This window comes from Balaenoptera ricei, chromosome 10 (genome assembly GCF_028023285.1).
Source record: "Balaenoptera ricei isolate mBalRic1 chromosome 10, mBalRic1.hap2, whole genome shotgun sequence".
Taxonomy (NCBI): domain Eukaryota; kingdom Metazoa; phylum Chordata; class Mammalia; order Artiodactyla; family Balaenopteridae; genus Balaenoptera; species Balaenoptera ricei.
In genome coordinates, this window is record NC_082648.1 from 91,931,629 (window position 1) to 91,950,256 (window position 18,628).

The 18,628-nt window shown below is 48.3% G+C and overlaps 1 protein-coding gene across 2 annotated transcripts in view; it reads right to left on the minus strand.

The window, feature by feature from the left end:
* Nucleotides 1-18,628, minus strand: part of SYN3 (synapsin III) — a 447,953-nt gene that overhangs the window by 15,630 nt on the left and 413,695 nt on the right. For both annotated transcript variants that reach the window (XR_009505225.1, XM_059934822.1), the window contains exons 8-10: nucleotides 9,077-9,219; nucleotides 4,414-4,488; nucleotides 1,443-1,545 (exon numbers count right to left, since the gene is read on the minus strand). Coding sequence is in view for 1 of the 2 variants with exons in the window: in XM_059934822.1 (XP_059790805.1) it covers nucleotides 1,443-1,545; nucleotides 4,414-4,488; nucleotides 9,077-9,219 (321 nt within the window). In the remaining variant the exon portion in view is untranslated. The remainder of the gene's footprint in view (nucleotides 1-1,442; nucleotides 1,546-4,413; nucleotides 4,489-9,076; nucleotides 9,220-18,628) is intronic.

The following is an 18,628-nucleotide window of genomic DNA, read 5'->3' on the forward strand; positions in this document are numbered from 1 at the left end:
GGCCCTCTGGGGGGTGAGTGTGGGCAGAGGGACTGTGTCCACCCTGGACTCCCTCCCCTTCACCTCCAAGCTGGCTACTCCCTGGGCTTGGGTGTGGATGCCCTCCTGGCAACGCTGGAGGAGAAGAGCAGGGCTCCCACGCCTCCAGTCACCGGGCCCTGCCGTGCTGTGGGTCCCGGGAGTGGTGCAGACACTCGGGGCTGGAGGACTGGCTGGCTCTTGCGGTCACCGCAGCCATGTGCTTCCCATTAGCCGTCCACACCCCGGGGAGGGGGCGGCCACACGGCTCTCCCTCACGTGTCTTGGCCTTGTGTCAGCACCGCGCCTCTGCAGTGGCTGGAGAAGGCCACAGAAGGGAAGCACTGGAAGGGGCTCTGGCGGGTGTGAGAGCTAGGATGTGAGGTTGGGGAGAGAAGGGAGAATTCTGAGCCAGAGCAGCATTTTCAGGGGAAGCAATGGAGAACCATGAGCTGTGGCGGGGAGGGAAAGGGAGTTAGGAGGGGAGAGGGGGCTGTGAGGCCAAGAGACTTGGGGAGCCATGGAGGGGGTGAGGGGGACTGTGGGATTGGGGGAGATGGGGGGGAGCCATGGAGAGGGGAGGGGGACCGTGGGATTGGGGTGGACACAGGGAGCCTTGAAGGTGGGAGGGGGACTGTGGGACTGGGAGAAGCATGGAGAGGAAGTCGTGGGGGTAGGGGAGGAGGGTGATGGAAGGACCACGGCGACCTGTAGGCGACAGCTCTGGAGGGCAGCAGGGGTGGTTGGCCTCTGAGAGGCATGGGCTGCAGGAAGGTTGAGGGAGAGATTCTGGGACTCAGAGCCCCTCTGACCTCTCTTACAATTACGTTTCCCTCCATTCACACCCCTTTCCTAACCTTCGGTGCCCTGAAGTTAGTGTACCACCCTTCCCTGCCAGCCTGCACACGCCACGTCTGTCTTGCTCAGAGCTCTGTCCCCAGAGCTACCCCCATGCCAAGCCCATGGGAGCCACTGGGTACATGTTTGCTGATTGAACAGACAATGGAATCTCTGCCTAGTGACCAGGGAAGTGTGTCCTCTTTACACACTGGGACATTGAGAAAACTGAAGAGGCCTGAGGGGACAGAATCTTGCCAACTCTTGGCCCGATGCTTTTCCCCTACTGTTAGGGCCACGGGTTGGGGATATTTGTTTAACCTCATGCCCATGTTTAACTCTCGAGGGCCAGCTCAGAGCCCCTGGGCACAAAGGCTTTAGAGGCAGCCAAGGGTGGGGATGGGGTATGTGAGGGTGGGAGGTGAGAAGCCTCTGGGAGCTGCTTGCTGTGGCTTGGGCTGCATGTGCCCCAGCCATGGGCTAAGACACAGCTGACCACGCTGGAGGCCACACTTGGACTCCTTCCCTCTGGCATGCCTGCTCAGGGGCCTGGACAGCCCAGGAGGATCTCCTGCTCCACCTCTCACCTCAATGATGTAGTCTCTGCCATCCTTGCTGTGGACAGCCTTGACAGCGCAGACGTCCAGGCCACCAAACATCTCCGAGCAGCTGTCCACCCACAGCCTGTACCTGCAGGGAAGGATAGACAGGCAGTGGGCGTGAGGGACAGGGAGCGGGGACGGGAGGCAGAGGGAGACAGAGAGACACAGACGGACACATACAGAAAAACAGGCTACGGGACAGACAGTGACACACAGGCAACCATTCAGAGATGGAGAGAGACAGGAGACGTGGCAAGAGAGACAGAAAGGCAGGGAGACAGAGACACAGAGAGAGACAGAGGCAGTGGGAGAGACAGAATGGGTAAAAAGGGAGGCAGAGACATAGATGGACTGTGAGAGAGAGACAGCTGGAGAGCAACTACAAGGGAGCAAGGAAGGCAGGAGAGAAGCAGGATTGGGGGAGAAGGAATGGGAGCTGGGAGAGATCTCAGAGACCTGACCCCACCCCGCCTAGAACTTGACTGGCTCCCTAGTGGTGGGAAGCTTGCCTTGCCCCCATCTGGAGCCATCCTGGACACCCAGCTCCCCCTGAAGTCCTTTTCCCTTGGGAAAGCTGCTCGAAGGTCCCCAGAAATCCCTCCCAGGCCGCTCTCCCAGGCACAGCCTGTGGGGACAATGGGCATATTCTCCTCCTGCCTGGGGAGTGCAGGCAGAGGAGCCTGGCAAGCTGCTTTTGCCTGGCCTGGGGGCTTGGCCCTCTGGACCCGCTGCTTTTTTTCCCTTGCCAGCCACTTGATGGCTGCAAGGCCCGTTTGCTTTGCAGGGGAAGACCTCAGTGCTGGACTTTGACCCTGCAACAAGAGGATGGTTGTATCTGGAGAAGTCTTCCTGGCCTTGCACTTGGCTTCCCTCATGGTGGCTGGATTTGGAGTCACAGGGGACTTTGTGTCAAACGTTCTTGCTTCTCTCACCACTCTCCAGGGTCACATGGGGGCACGCCTGCTCTGAGATCTATTTGTGTCTCTGAGCCATAAGGCCTGGAATGAGCTGAAGTGCTCTCAGAACCAGATCTCTCATCTCATCCGCTAATGCCCCTTGAGGCACTGAGGGTACTGCCCATGAATTTGCAGAATGGAAAGTGAATTCCAGGCCTGAGCAGACCCACTCCCATGGTAGGCTCCTGCAGAGATGGCCCATGTGGCCTGGGACTGAGCAGAGCCAGGGAGATAGTGCCCTGCTGGAGACATCTGTGAGTAGCTTGTGAGGCACTGGGGAAGGCTGGGCTCTCATTCTGGAAAGGCCATGAAGAAAAGGGCCAAGACTGTCCTATGAATGCCCACTGGGGGAAGGATGTGACTCCCCAAGACCAGGTGATTCAGTTGTGCCAGGTAATGAGCACAACTCCCCTGAGACTAGTTAGCATAGGTGGGTACCCACCTGGAAGGTAGCAGCTGCCACCTGGGATTGACTGGAAGGGAAGGAAGCCAACATTTACAGTGCCCCTCCCTGCCACGGCAGCACTGGGTTAGGTACTGAACATCCCTCTCTCATTCAGCCCTCTGGCTTGGGTATGTTAACTCCGATTTACAACTGAAGAAGTTCAGGAAGGGTAGTTAACTTACCCTACGTAATACAGCTTGGAAGGGGCAGGACCACTGACTTTCGTTCATGCTGCTTCCTCAGCTTAGAGCCCTGAACCAGCAGTCCCATGAGGACAGTGACAGTGCTACATCCCTGCCCTAAGTCTCACTCAGTCATCGCTGCGGCAGCAGGTGGACCCACTCCAATCGCTAGGGGCAGAGATGTGACCTAGGCCTATATAATCACAGCATTGCTGCTTTCTGGACCATAGTGATTGGTTCAGGGATGGTCATATGATCTAAGTCAGGCCAATCTGTGAATAAGGCTCTATTCCAGGCTTTGACTGCAATGCTTGGGAAAGACTTCTTCTTTCTGCTGGACTTGACACTGTCAAGATATAAGCCTGGAGTCATTATGGGCCACCATATGAATGAGCTGACCAGAATGAAACCAACATAGAAGCCAACATATTCTATCCAACTTAAGGGGGTAGAATAAGTTCTAAAGTCCTACCTGGAGCTGTACTTCTGGAGTTTTCATTGCCACAAGCCAGTAAATCCCCCCTTTGGCTCAAACCAATCTAATTTGTGTTCTGACACTTGCAACTGATACAGAGTTCTTAAAGGGAAGGAGTGGGTCTTTTCATCTTGGCCTCTTTAGTGCTCAACATACATGGCATGCAGTAGGCACCAATACCTGTTCACTGAACAGAGCTTTCTGACCCCAAAGCCCATGCTTTGTCCACTGTCATTGAATGCTTGCAAGCAGAAGTCACTGGGCAATCAGAAAAGGATGCGTGTGTGCTGCTGGCCCCAAGAGCAGGTGACAGGTCCTTCTTCAGGTGAGGATGGCTTACAGGTGTTGTTTAAATAAAGGAGAAAGACCTGAGCGACTTTCAGCCAGAGTGCATCCCTGCCACATTCATGATTCATGGGAAAGCAACCTCTCCCTCTCATATTGAGATAGGAATCAGTCTGAGAGAGGAGTGGACAGTCCAGTAACCCTGGTGCCCTAATAGGGATGCTTCCATGCAGCTGTCAGAGCAGGGAGAGACTGGTGAGGACTTCCTGCTCTCTTCCTACAGCAGCTGGGTAGGGCCGGAAAGACCCCTGGACTTGGAGTCAAGATATTAGGGTTCTACTTTCAGCTCTGTCACTGATTAGCTCTGTGGCCCTGGACAAGTCACTTTCCCCCTCTGAACTTTCTGCCCTATCTGTAAAATGGGGTTACTTATAAAACCTGCCCTGCAGGCTATTATGGGCAGTAAAGGGGATCATGCCTAGGAAAGTACTCTGCGGGTGGAGAGACACTGGCCAAAGTGTGAGATGGCATTCATTACAGGATCCTTATTGTATCCCTATCTGTCTCCCACTACGGCTGGTGCCTCTCCCTAAACACCTCCTTTGCCTCTTACCTCTCTGTCATGGCCACCTGCTCCAGCATAGCAGAGCCTGTGTTGGCCTTCCAGTTTCCAGAGATGGAGGTTCTCCTGTATCAGAACAAATAACACAGTGAGGGCATTAGGGACGCGTGTCATTGATCTGCTTTCCTTTTTTGCTTTGACTGTTTGGCGGCTCTGATTCAAATATCTGGCTTACATTCTGACATGTATTCTTAGGTATGCATCCGGTCTTCAGATTTATTTTTCTGTTTTTATTTCCCTTTATGTTGACTGTCTTATTTGTTGGGTCTTATGTATCTTTTCCCAAGCCACCTTTGAAATATAAAAGTTAAATTTAACAAATGCCTACAGTATCAGATTAAATCCTGCAAACTTTGGCCTCCTGTTTTTCAGAAGAAGAACTAGGGCAGTATAGCCCCCGGTGACTCTGGAATCTTTTTTGAGAGCCCCAAAATGTAGGAAAAATGATCCATGGAGAGAAGTGATTACTTTTGCATGGTGAAGAGCAGGAAGGCCTTCTGGCTCTGCCTGCCTCACCCTCTTAGTTCCCTTGCCCTTTCTCCAAAGCCCATGGATTTTTCCTGTGTGTAGGCCTCCACACACCTTTTTCCCTTTGCCTGATCCAGTCTTCATCTCCATCTTTGCCTCCCTAAGTCCTACTCATCCTTCAAGTTTCATCTGAAAATGTGACTTCCTGAGAGTACATCTTCCCCAGTAAGAACCCCCTATACTACACCCTATACCAATGTTTTAGTAATGCTCATCTCACTTGCAATGACTACTTTAGTGTGCTGTCTTTCCTGAGGGCAGGGAACATGTTTGACTCATCCCTCTGTACCTCTAGTGTCCAGTGGTCCCTGGCAAGTAGTAGGTGCCCAGTAACTACCTACTAGGTAAGGGACTGTGTATGTTGAAGAGCAATCCAGATAAACTATCTCTAATGGCATATCTGGATTCAGCAAAGACTGAATGGCTTTAAGCAAAGTGGCAGAGGTAAAGCAATTTGTTTCATGACCAAGGGAAGGCATGTGATTGAGGTTTAAGGGTGAACCAGGAGAGGAATTGCTATAAAATGTCTTTCTAAAAGAGAAAATAAAATGTATCTGAGCACAGCAGATGCTGAGAATAGATGGTGGCCAATAGGAGACATAATGACTAAGCATAGCAGTGACATTGATAAGCTTCATGTCAATTAAGGTTAGTTCAGCTCAATACAATTCAATTCAATTTGGCAAACAATCACCAGGCCTCCCTATGTCCTGGGTACAGGACTAATCTGAGTGTGCAGAGATGACCCCTTCCTCGAGTTGCTCACTACCTTAAAGGGTAGACCAGCCTAAAACCAGAACATAGGCATGGTAGGGTTAGCAGTACACATGAGGCATGAAGCACTCCGGGGAAGCAAAGGAGAAACCAGTCACTTAATATGAACCCCAGAAGGTAGCGATTGAGATGTGCCTGGGAGGATGAGTAGGATTCAATAGAGTGGGATCTGCACAGTAACAAGGGAAGGTAAGAACTGACTTGAGTCAGATGGATGCGAGTTTGAATCTTGGTTCTAGCATTTTCTAGCTGTATAACCATGGACAACATCTCTGAGTCTATTTTCTCATTGGTAAATGGGAATAATTTTAGTACCATGCTTATAGGGCATTGTGTGGATTAAAGGAAAGATTCCCATAAATCTCTTAGTACAATGGGTGCTACTATTACTTTTCAGTGAGCATAGACAAGAAAAAAAAAGCATTCTAATGCCAGAAGCAGCAGGAACACAAGCCAGATTGGTCTCCTTCCAAGAAGATAATGATAGTGAGAGCTGATATTTAGTGAGTGCTTTCTATGTCTGGACATGGGTTTAGACATGGGTCTAAAAGCTTTATAAGCACTGGCTTATTTCAGTCTCACACAACCTAATGAGATGGACTTATTATTATTATCATTCCCACTGAGTGGCAGAAGCCACCAAACCATATCTGAGAAACTCCGTGCTCTTAACCATGACTCTTCATGGCAGAGCCCATCACAGGTTTGGGGAAAAGAGGTGATTGGCCCAAATGTGATGCAGCTGCTAGAATGTAGGATGGGATGTAGACTGTGACAACAGAATCTATGTTTATGACACACGTATGAAGCTGACCCCCTTGATCAAGGGGCGGGGGTGAGTGGAAAGGTGCTGCCTAAGTAACTTTGGAAATTAGTGGAGACTGTATGACTAAGTACAAAAGAAACTGTATGTAAGTCCTGTACCATAGTTGGTAAAGTTGTTTCTCATGGGACTACGGCTTGACAGTTCTGCAACTGTACACATATTCTGTGGATGAACAAAGAAGTACATGGGTGGGGGATGGTGGGAGTCAGGTTTTTTTCCCTGTTGGAGTGGGAAGTTACAGATAAGCAATCTGGGAAGGCTAAAATGAATCATGTGGTACTGGATGAAAGTCTGACACATCAGTATGAACTCTGTTTAGCTTTAGCTATAGATGGATATGTGTGTGTGTGTGTGTGTGTGTGTGTGTGTGTGTGTATATATATATATATATATATATATTTACAGACGTGTGTATACACAGGTTAAGATACACATATTTATTTCCCAGCTCTGTCTGCTGAGAGGACTTAGAAACAATGACACCCAGTGGCAACAAGCACAAAGGCCCAAGTGCAGGGCAGAAAGTGGGCCAGAAAGGACGCTGAACGGTCATGGGCAGAGAGGGCGTTCTACACCGAGGTGTGACATCAACACTCTCCCTCGGATGTGGGCCAACCCAGGGTCCAGGAAACACCATAACTAATGACAAATTGGAGCTGTCGGGGCAGAAAGGCTCAGCATAAAGAATGCAGCAATGAGGTAATCCTCAAGAAGAGAAATTGGGACAAGGTGTTGTCAATGTCCAGTGGAAACGCTAACAATGAGGAGAGGAGGGAAATGATATCATGAGGGATGGTGGAGGCCTCAGGAATGCACTGGACCATGCCCTGGAATATTCTCCAACTCAGAGAGGTTGGGGGTGGCAGGGGGAGGTGATCTTATCACCCTGAGGGCCTCTGAGAGCAGTGACAGGTCTGGCCTGGCTCATGGGTGGAAGAGAGCGATTGGCAAGACTGGCCAGAAGTATTTCTTGGCTCCATCCCTTTCCTGGGCATATTTCCTTATAGGTCAACTGACTGCATTTTCTCCAGTTTCCCAGGCAATGGCAGAGTGGAGTGGTTGCAACAGAGACTGTGTGACTTGCAAAGCCTAAAATTACCATCTGGCCATTTACAGAAGAAGTTTGTAGACTCCCGGTCTAGGCAATCCAGGCAGTGCAAAAGCAACCCTAGATAATACAGAAGTGGATATGTATGGCTGTGATCAATAAAACCTTATTTACTGAGACAGGTGGAAGCTGGATTTGGCCTGTGGGCTGTGGTTTGCTGACCCTGATCTAGAGCACAGCTCCACCACACAGAAGCAAAGGACTTTCTAACCGTCCAGAGTCAGCTGTTGCAGTCCTCAAAGATGGCACCATGCAATCAGTGTGCCGTATGTGCTTGGAAACCAGGCACCTGTTGCCTCTCTGGGGTCTCATCATTCCAAGTGGAAACAACAATATTCCAAAGTGAGACAGAGAGCACCTGGGGCAGATAAGACCTCTCTAAACACCAAGCCCTCCACCTGGTCAAGAACTCCCACTCATCCTTGTAACCGCAGCTCCAGCGTGAGTCATCCTTTGCCTGAACCACCCCTGGGATGAATGTGTGTTGGATTTTCTGGCATTCATCCCTTTTCTTTTAGTCACACAGTCTCTATTTCCACTGGATAATGACCCTGCCCATATTGCATGCTATCTTGGTGGGACTCTTCATACTGCTCATCTACCTTCCTCTAACTAATAAGCATGTGACCACAGTTGGATTAATCAGCACTGTTTCCACGGAATCATGATCTTGAGTTAAGCCCTGAAAATGATTAGGGCAGATTCACTTTCTAACGGGGTGCCGCAAAGACTGTATATTACTTCTGGCTACCCAGATTCTTGGGGCTGCCCTGGACCCTAATATTTCTGAAATTGATAATTTCGGGTTTTGTTAGTTAGTTCTGATCATTCATCTAATAAATTCCCTTTAAAAAAAACTCCACCAAATTAGTCAGGTATGGTTTTTACTAATTGCAGCTGAAGAAACCCGATGTAATCTCCTACCTGAACGTATTTATCTCAGAGAAACCCTTTTGCAGCCCATAGCCCCAGAGCCATCTTTCTACAAATACAGGTCAGATCACGACACTTTTCTGCTCAGAAGGCAAGAGAAGAAAATTCACAACCCTCAGCGAGGCATTCAAGGCCTTCCTTGATTTGTCCCTAAGTCTCTCTTCCACGTATGTCTCCTATGACATACATCGGGTATATACTTGGAAACAGGCCAACAGTCTTTCTTTCTCTGGGGGAAACAGGCTTCATTTGGGTAGACAGATTTCTACCCTGGGATAAGCCATGATGGAACATCAGCCTTCCGCTGTACTAACCAGAGAAGGAGGGCTGTAAAGGAGACAGAAAGGGAGAATAATGGTGTCCCTATGTGGTCTCTGCTCTGGGGCAGAGAAGACAGGGCGTGACATGTATCTTTAATCTCCATTCTTCTCACACTCTGCTCCTACCCTTCCTCCCAGCTCCCCAGCCCCTGCCCAGGGACTCACATGTAAGCTTTGTAGTTGGATCCAATTTTCTGGATGCGGATGTCGTACTTGGAGTCGATGAAGGCCTCGGTGGTGGCATAGGTTTTGGCCATAGCCACCATGCTGGTGATGTCCTGGTAGTCATGCTGGTTTTCTACTTTGATCTGTGTGGGAGGATGAGGGGTTGAGTACCACACACCCAGCGTTCACTGGGCACCTACCCAGTGCTGGGACCCAGGGCTGCACTGTATATAGTAACCTTGAGAAGGTCGCCTGCCTGGCAGGGGAGGCAGACCTAAGGAAACAAGTCACCCCACCACTTCCTGTGGAAGAGAAAGGCAGCATTCCACTTGGGGAGTCAAGGGAATCTTTATAGAAGGGGTGGGCTCTGAACAGGGTTTGGAAGAATGAACGCGATTCTCACATGGACTATGGAGCAGGTGCATTCTCTGGAGAGGATGGAGGATGGATAAGGTAGAGGCAGGAGGAGCCAGTAGGGAGGGGGGATGGGCCAGTAGTTTGGACTGGCCAAGGGGGCAGGAGGGTGGGGGGGAGGCCTGAAGAGGGTCTTCAGGGAATAGACCATGGAGGGCCTCAACAGCTCTGGTAGGGGCTAGGATGCTAGCCTGAAGACTCTGGAAAGCCACTTGACGGAGAAGAGTTTAAACAAGAAAGTAGCCTAATTTGTGTTTTAGAAAAATCACTCAAGCAGCTGTGTAGAGGGTTGGATGGAGGGGTGTGATGTGGGATAGAGAGAGACCAGTTAGAAAGAAGAGAGTATGTATTTGTGTATGTGCATGTGGTGTGCATGGGCAGGGTGTGTGCATATGGGTTGTGTGTGTGAAGTTTGTGGAGGACGTGTGTGTGGGGTGTGTGGGGTGTGTGGGGTATGTGGGTGGAATGTATATTTTGTGATGTATATGTGTGGTGTTTGCACGTGTGTTGTGCGGGGTGTGTGGTGTTTTTGTGTGTGCAGTCCGTGTGTGCATGTGTGTGTGTGTGGGAGTGTGCACGCACTGGACATGGCTAGCTCTGCTAGTCCAAAGGCCTTGGGGAGAAACTCGCTCACACTGTTTACTGCGCTGAGGCCAGGAACATGCGGTGGTGTCCTGGGGTCAAGGAGAGGTCTTAGGAGAGCTTCCAAGGCCAAGTGCAGGGGCTGAGGCCAAGGCTCTGTGATAGCGATCTCAAGAGATAACAGAGGCTGACTCCCAGCACCTGTGGACAGCTGGATGGGTGTTCCCTCCCCTGTCATCCTCACTCGGACAGCAGAGGGGTTCTGAAGCTGGGCCAGCAGTGGGCAGAGGCCAGATCCACTGGGGGGCTGGGTGGGTGCTGAGCAGCCTGTGTGGGAGGTGGTCCTGTCCTTACAGCCTCTTCTAGTCCTTTTCGGCCCACCCTTCAGGCTCAGCAGTGCCCTGACCACTCCCTCCCTCCATGATGATGCCCACCCACGTCTGCCCCAACTTCACAACTTACATGGCATCTTCACAGCTCTCCTTTGGGACCCGAAACAGGATTGTGAGGCAGGCAGGGTGGCCATTATTATGGCCACTTAACAGATGTGGAAACGGAGATTTTTCTCCTTGGCCAAGGCCATATAGCAGCTAAGCACAGAGCTGGGAATGAAACTCAGGACTCCAAAAGCACAGCTGTTCTTTGAACAATCTCAGGGTATCTACAAGTGCATGCCTGCGGTCCCACCCAACAGATCGTAAACAGCGATGGGGAGGGAGGCTTGGCAAACTTTCTCTCTTCTTGGCTCTTTGTGCAACCCAGCCTCAGTGGCAGGGTGCCTCCTCCCACCGGAGGCCGAAACTACCCTTTGTTCTAGGTCCTCTAAGGCTCTGACTGCCTGCAGTTCCCTCCTCCCTCAGTAATAGGACCCTTAAGTTTTACCTGGGCATCTGGTCTCTCAGCTAAAGATTATTTTGTTCCAGTCTCCTTACAGGTAGATGTGGTCAAGTCTCTAATTCTGGCCAGTGAAACTGTGAGTAGATGTGATGCGAGCAACCTCTGGGTGGTGCCTTTAAGACGAAGGGAACCCTCCCTTTCCTTCTCCCTTCTTCTACCTGACTGGGATGTTTACATGATGGTGGGAGCTGGAGCAGCCTTCTTGGACCACAAGATGGAAGCTGCATGTTGAAGATGGCTGACTAATGAGGTGGAAGAAACCTGGATTTCCAACACCGTGGAGTCCCCAGTCAGCCCTTGACTGTGTATGCTCAGACTCCTACATGAGAGCGAAGTAAACCTTAATCTTGTTTACGCTACGGTTATTTTGGTCTTTGTTAAAGCAGCCAAACTATATTTCTGCCATGTAGTTTTCATCTCTTGCTCTTTATTGATTCTTTATCCTTTGGATTAACATGATCATGGATCCACTAATCTCAAATTGTTCCTGCTTTTCAATACCTCAGTTACCACTGCTCTCTCTGTCTCTACATCCTCGTTTCCCACTCACTCCTAAACCAGCTCTCTCTGGATGTTATTCCCCACCACTCCACCGAAACTGATTTGTCAAAGGTCACCTTTGACCTCCTCATTGGCAAAAACAATAGAGCTCCCTTTGCTCCCTATCCTGCTTTGGCACTCTATGGTATCTGAAGCCACTGAACTTTTCAGAATTTGGTTTTCATGCCACTATTTTCTTCCCTTTTTTTCCTGGCAACTTCTTCAAAGTCTATATTGCTTCCTCTTCCTTCAACTGCCCCTTGGGTGGTCATAATGTTTCATTCTCAGCCAACATTTGGGATCCGGTAAACAGAGAGTTACCGAAATGAAAGAATGGGGGTGAGAGCTTGCAGGGACAGCTTGTCTAATTCATTTTTTGTCACTGGGTGGATCTGGAAAGGACCAGAGCTCCTTCTGGTTTCCTAGTCAGAACAGCATACACTGCAGGCTGTCTCAGAGATTTCTGGTTGTCCACAACATCCATTCTCTTCTTCTATAGCAGTGAAGCACCGTGGTCTGGGGGCGCATGACCGTCCAGAATAAATATTACACTTCCGCGTCTCCCTGGCACCTGTGTGGAGTCATGTGATCATGTTTTGGTCAATGAGATGTGAGCAGAAGTGGGGCCTGAACTTCCGGGTCTGCCTTATAAGGGAAGTTTGTGTGGGGGGATGCTTTTCACTTCGTCCTTTCCTTGTCCTGCTGGTTGCAGTGGGCTCCACTGAAGACCTTGCGTCTGAAGGGCAACACCCCGGGCAGGGATGATCAACAGGATGCAAGGAGCCTGTTAGGTGAGAGAGAAGGTCCTAGCTTGTTTAAGCCACCTTAGGTCTTTGTTACAGCAGCCGAACTTTATCCTTAAGTAAATATTTGTTGAATGCATCATGCATGCATTCATTTATTCACAGGATAGACAAAAGAGAGCAAAGAGAGAAAGTATAGATGTAGGGGTTTAATTATTAATTCATTAGTGGTCATCCCAACCTCCTTTTGTGAGCCCTTCCTCTCCTAGAGTAGTCGGGTTGTTTGGGGTGGGGAGCTCATCCTGCCCTCTTCAGGACTGAGCAGGTAACCCAGGTTTCTCATACATGGGCTAGTAATTTTGTTCTCAAATTGTGTGATGTCTGAGCCCCATAAACCCCGGCTCTCCCACTGGCTCCACACGTCTGTCTCCCCATTAGACTGCGAGCTTCCTAAGGACAGACAACATGTCTCGGCCCCAGTTGTAACACCGGTGCCTGGCGTGTTGCAGATCCTCCAGACGTGTTTGCTGGATTGATTTTAAGAAGCCTGGATAAAGATCTGCTTGTAACTTGGGAGGAGGCAAGAGGATGGAAGGAAAAATAAGGGTGCTTGGAAAAAGGCAAAGAAAATGTGTTTCAGGGAAACATGTTTTATAAGGTGAATTTTTCTGTAAATGCTCAGGCTGGATTCCACACTCAGAGGTTTACAGCTTCCTAGTGTAGCGCCAGTGGTGCAATCGGTTAGCGTGAGCCCAGTACTTGTAAGAGGTTTACAGCTTGCATTGTGAGCCTTGAGAACCTGGTGAAGTCAGGGACCCTGGAGAATGGAGCCGGTGGCCTGCTGGGTGGTGCTGGAGGGGACTCTGGGCTGGTGCTCAGGCCATAAAGGGAGGTGGGGTGAGAAGGTATTGAGGATGGCTAGCCATGGGGATGGTGGAACGGCTGCTGGCCTGGGGAGGGAGTTACTAGCTGGAAACCCCTCCAACTGTTCACAGAGACAAGCTGAAAACAGGAAGCTTGAAATGAGCTGTGATTCAAGATTACCCATTTCCTGCTCTGGGGACCCGTGCCAGGGTGCCACACGAGCTCCTTGACTCTGAAGTCTCACACCCTCACGCTACCTCCCTGTCCCCTCTACGCCCCCTGTCTCTTCTGTCCTCCTTCCTCAGCCTTCCTCGCCTTCCCTCCCTCTCCTCCTCCTGGGCCCCATCCTTCCTCTCTCCCACATCCACTGCCTTCTCCCATCCTTTTCCTCTTAATTTTAGTATCATCTTCCTCCTCTTTGTCCCGTACCCTCTGTGTTTTCCTTTGTCACCTCTTACTTCTCCCGTCTTTCTCCATCTCTCCTTTTCCCCTACTTCTCTACCTCCCTCCGCTTTCCCTGACCCCTTCTCAGTGCCTGTCTCCTTCTTCCTGCTTCCCTTCCATGCCGTCCTCACCCTGCCCCCCATCTCTCCTACCTCCTTTCCCTCACTGTTTCCCTGTTCAGTTTCTCACACTTTCCTCCTCTCCAGCTTTTTGAACTGCTTTACCTCCCCGGTGTGAGTGAGTGGGTGAGTGTGTGTGTGCACACCTGTGCTCCATCAGCAGGGTGAGTGAAGAGGGAGAGTGAAAACAGAGGGAGAGGAACTGGAGAGAGGAGTCAGGGGACAATTCCGAATCTCCTCAGTGGGATTCATCTCAGAGGTCTCCTACTCCAAATCCCAGCTGGGGAGGGCAAGTCATCTTCCACAGCCTTGGAAGACTGTGCACTATTTGCTTGAACACCTCTAACAACAGGGAGCTCACTACTGGGCAAGGCAGCTCATACCATCTTAGGGAACTTGTTCTACTGTATATTAGACCAAGAGTGAACGAATGGTTCCAATGGTTGATCATGCAGGGTACATCTCGGCCCTCTGCCTTGTGTCTGCTTTTCATCCATTGGATGAGAGCCACCCAGCTGTGCCTAAGTCACTCTTTTCTTTAACCCATCCCAATATGAGCTGGTTCCAGACTCTTTACTACCTTAAAATGCTCCCCTTTGATACTCTCTTAAACTATGTGGTGTCCAAAATTACACACATACTCCAGATGTGGTTCTACCAGCTGAAATTGGATAAGACTGTCACCTCACTCTATCTGGAACACATCTGGCCTAATCCTGCCTCAGGGCCTTTGCACTTGCTGTTCCTTGCTTGCATGGCTCACAGCCTCACTTCATTCAGGTCTCTCCTCCAGCCTCACCTTCTCAGAGCTGCCTTCTCTGACCACCATGTGTGAGGTTATTCCTCCCACCCAGCACTCCTCATTCACATTACCCTGCTTAATTTTTCTCCATAGCATTTCCACCACCGCTTCCTTATCTATTTATTTGTTTGTTGTCTTTCTTCCCTACCATTCCACTGGAATATAAGCTCTGCAAGAGCACTGTTGTATTTCAAGCACCTATAACAGCAGGGAAAAATAGGCGCTCAGTAAATTTGTTTTATGATTGAATAAATACATGTAAGTATTTACAAATATGTATTGAGTGCCCATTATATTCAGAGACTAACTGATCATTTTTCCAGATACTATGCTGGGGGCTGGGGATGCAATAGAGAACAAGATTTATGATTCTTATCCAAATGGAGCTTTGTGCCTATTAATTATCTTGCTCCTATTAACGTAGCTAAATAAAATATTAGCATTTCTAAGATCCATGTGGAGCTTATTCTAAGCTAATGTCTCTAGATCATTTTTAAACACAAGATCCTGAGAATCCACATCTCTCCAAGCTTGGACTTGAGTGGTTTAAATCCCCAAGTAGGAATTTATGTCTACCTTTTCCAGTCTTGGTTGGAATCCAATATTGATTCTGTCGTCTGACCTGTTAACTCTCCCTCTCAGCTCTATGTCATTCAAGATTTTGGTGCACTCTTCCTATACATGTAATCCAGCTCTTTGATCTTACCTAAGTTACTTCTCTGAGCTTTAGTTTCCTTACCTATTAAAGGTGATTATAACAATTACCTTACAGGATTATTATGATTTTTAAATGGAATTATAATGAATGTCAAAGGACCTACCTAGCATAGCGCCTGGCACCTAGTAGGTGCTCAACCAAAGTTGTTTATCTTTAATTAGATAGTTGTTGAGATTCTTTGCTGACCTTGAACCATCAATCAATGCTTTCTTTTTTACAGTTATTTATGCAATTATTCATCCAGTGCCAAAGCTATCTCCTGTATAGTCATCCAAATTGATGAGGAAAAGTTCTTCTTTTTAGATGAGTGCCAGCTAATAAATGCAGAAGAAGTAAGAGAATGAGAATTTCAGCCTTCTGCAACAATTATGTTACTGCAACAACAGATCTAGGCAACAATGCTCAATGCCAAAGACCATTGGGAAAGACTGATGGAGAACTCCCTAATGCGTATATCAGGCAGACAACACCTGAACTCACAGATCAGTCTTAAATCCTAAAAGAGAGATAGTCAGACATGATTACATCTACAGATATGCAAGAGAAACACTCACTACCACCTATGAAATATTCTTGCCAAAACCTAGAACTTGAATCAGACCAAGTCTCTATATTCACCCACCAGGTTATAAGAAATGCAGATATTGGAAGAACGCCACAGAGCTGTAATCAGCTGAATTCAGAAGGTAGGAAATTCTGCAGGAAAATGACCTTTTTTTTCCCTTCCAACAAATAAATGACAAGAAAAACAAAACAGAAGGAAGGGAACTGTTACAGATCAAAAGAGACTTCCGTAAAAAAAAAAAAAAAAAAAGAGACTTCCGTCATACCAACCGTGTGAAATACGAAGGCTTTATTTGGATACAATGAAAGAAAATCAATTAACATAGGACTATCGAATACTGACTATTTATTAGATATTAAAGAATTATCACCAAACTTTTAGGTGTAATAATAGTATTTGGCTATGTTAAAAAAGAAGTCCTTATGTATTAGAAATTCATACTGAAATATTTTTTAAAAAATATTTGTTTATTTATTTATTTGGCTGCATCAGGTCTTAGTTGTGGCATGTGGGCTCCTCGTGGTGTGTGGGCCTCTCTCTAGTTGTGGTGCACGGGCTCTAGAGTGCAGGCTCAGTAGTTGTGGCGCACGGGCTTAGTTGCCCCACAGTATGTGGGATCTTAGTTCCCTGACCAGGGATCGAACCCGCGTCCCCTGCATTGGAAGGCGGATTCTTAACCACTGGACCACCAGGGAAGTCCCCATACTGAAATATTTACAGAGGAAATGATGTGGTATCTGGGATTTGCTTTAGTATAAGCTGGTGATCCACAGAGACAGAAAGTAGATGCGTAGTTGCCAGGAGCTGAGGTAAAAGGGGAATGGGGAGTGACTGCTAAAGGATATGGGGTGAGGAAAATGCTTTGGAATTATACAGTGGTGATGGTTCCTCCTTGAGGAAGCCACTGAATTGTACTTTAGAAGACAAATTAGTCACATGAGCCAATTCCTTAAAATAAATCTATCTATCTATGTATACACTTCTTATTGCTTCTGTTTCTTTGGACAACCCTGATGAATGCATTGTCTCAACTAGAGCTGCAGCAAGAAGACAAAGATGTCACCTCCCAAAGTGATCTGTGACAGAGACCACTATGGCCAAGAACTGGTAGATTCACCCATGTTGATATTACAAGGTTGGGTTGCTGGAGATTAGAGACGGTGATTTCTTAGGAAAAGTTTATGCCAGCCTACCACTCCTCCCTTGTGCTACGTCTGGTAGGAGCTTCAGTGGGACACCCAGCAAGACTGATATGTGTCTGGTGCTGAAGCCTTCCCAGGCCATCTGCAGGTAAGCATCCTGCCTTTGGTTTGTCCAGGCTAAGGATGTACGTGCTTCCTGTGGCCACAGGTGGGTTGTGTGGAGAGAGCAGCGGCTAGAAGGAGAGCGGCATCTCCACTGCCATCATCTTGGTCCAGGCCACATCATCCCTCTTTGGACTGCTGCAATCATCTCTTTTAAAATTCCTCTTGCCTAAGCCAAACCTCAGACTGATTTCCTCAGACTCTCTGGGCGTGGGCCAAGTCATCAGTATTTTTGGAAGCTTCCCAGGCAAATGCGTGCAGCCCAGGTTGAAAAGCTTATATGATCTGGTTCCTGGTCATCTCTCTTTTGCACTCAGCCAAACTTGTCCCTGACTTACTGCTTTTGTACTTGCTATTCCCGCTGGTGGAATAATTTTCCTGAATACCTTCCCATGGCTGGTTTCTTCAGGTCTCAGGCCAGATGACCCCTCAGAGGCTTTTCCAACTACCTGATATCAAGTAGCTACTCCTTCCTGGGAAGTCTGTACTGAATTATCACTATTTTTTCTCACCATCTTTGACTATCTGAAATTGCTTATTTGCTAATGTGCTATTGTCTCTCTCCTCCATTAAAATGTAAGCCAAATAAAACCAGAGCCTCCTGTGTCTTGCTAGGAGACAATATAACAAGAGTGTTGAAGAATGCAAGCTCAAATCCCAGCTCCATCACTTATTAGCTGCTTGACCTTGGGGAATTTACTTAGCTTCTCTGTGTCTCACTTTCCTTATCAGCAAAATGTGGGTAACTTGTTAATATAAAGAAACTACTCCTGATCAAATGTGGATGACTTGGATTGTTGTTGAGCATTAAATGAGATACATGTAAATAGTTTAGAAGAACCCTTTGTTCATTACAGGTATTCAATAAATGTTAACTATTATTATCGTTCCTTTTTATACCCTTGACACCCAGCATAGTGTTTCGCACACAGCAGATGCTCAATAAATATTTGCTGAAAGAATAAATGAAGGGGCCAGTCATGGGAATAGCTGGGTAAAGAGAATCTAGGCAAAGGGAAAAGGAGGTGCAGTAGCCCTTGGGCTGAGGCTGCTGGTGGAAAAGAGACTCACTCACAAGCATTAGCAGAAAACTGAGCCTTGACATCTTTTTGCGGCAGCTGAGGGCTAACAGGGATTCATGCTTGAGGAAGGGCAATCCCACTTCCTCTTAAAGGTGAACACTGGGAATGGGGTCAAGATCCTTCCTAGAAGAAGGTTTGGAATTAAACTTGATAGACTTGAGCCGTTGAAGTCCATCGCCCTATTTCAATGGCCTAGAAAACATTCCGGGCAAGTGTGACCGGCGGCTCACCCCAGCCACGTCCATCTCCCTCAAGTTCCCACAGAAGGCCCACTCTGGAGCACGCTCCATCTGGTGTGATGGCTGGGACAAGCTTGTTTTTTTCAAAGATAACTATTTGAGGCAATTTACTGAACCAGGTTATCTACGAATAAGCTAAAAGCTACGAGGGGGTCTACCAAAAATAATAACTGTAGCTTCAGAACACTTGCTCTGTGGTCTCTTTCTGGCAATAATTAGCTGGTTGAGCCAGCTGGATA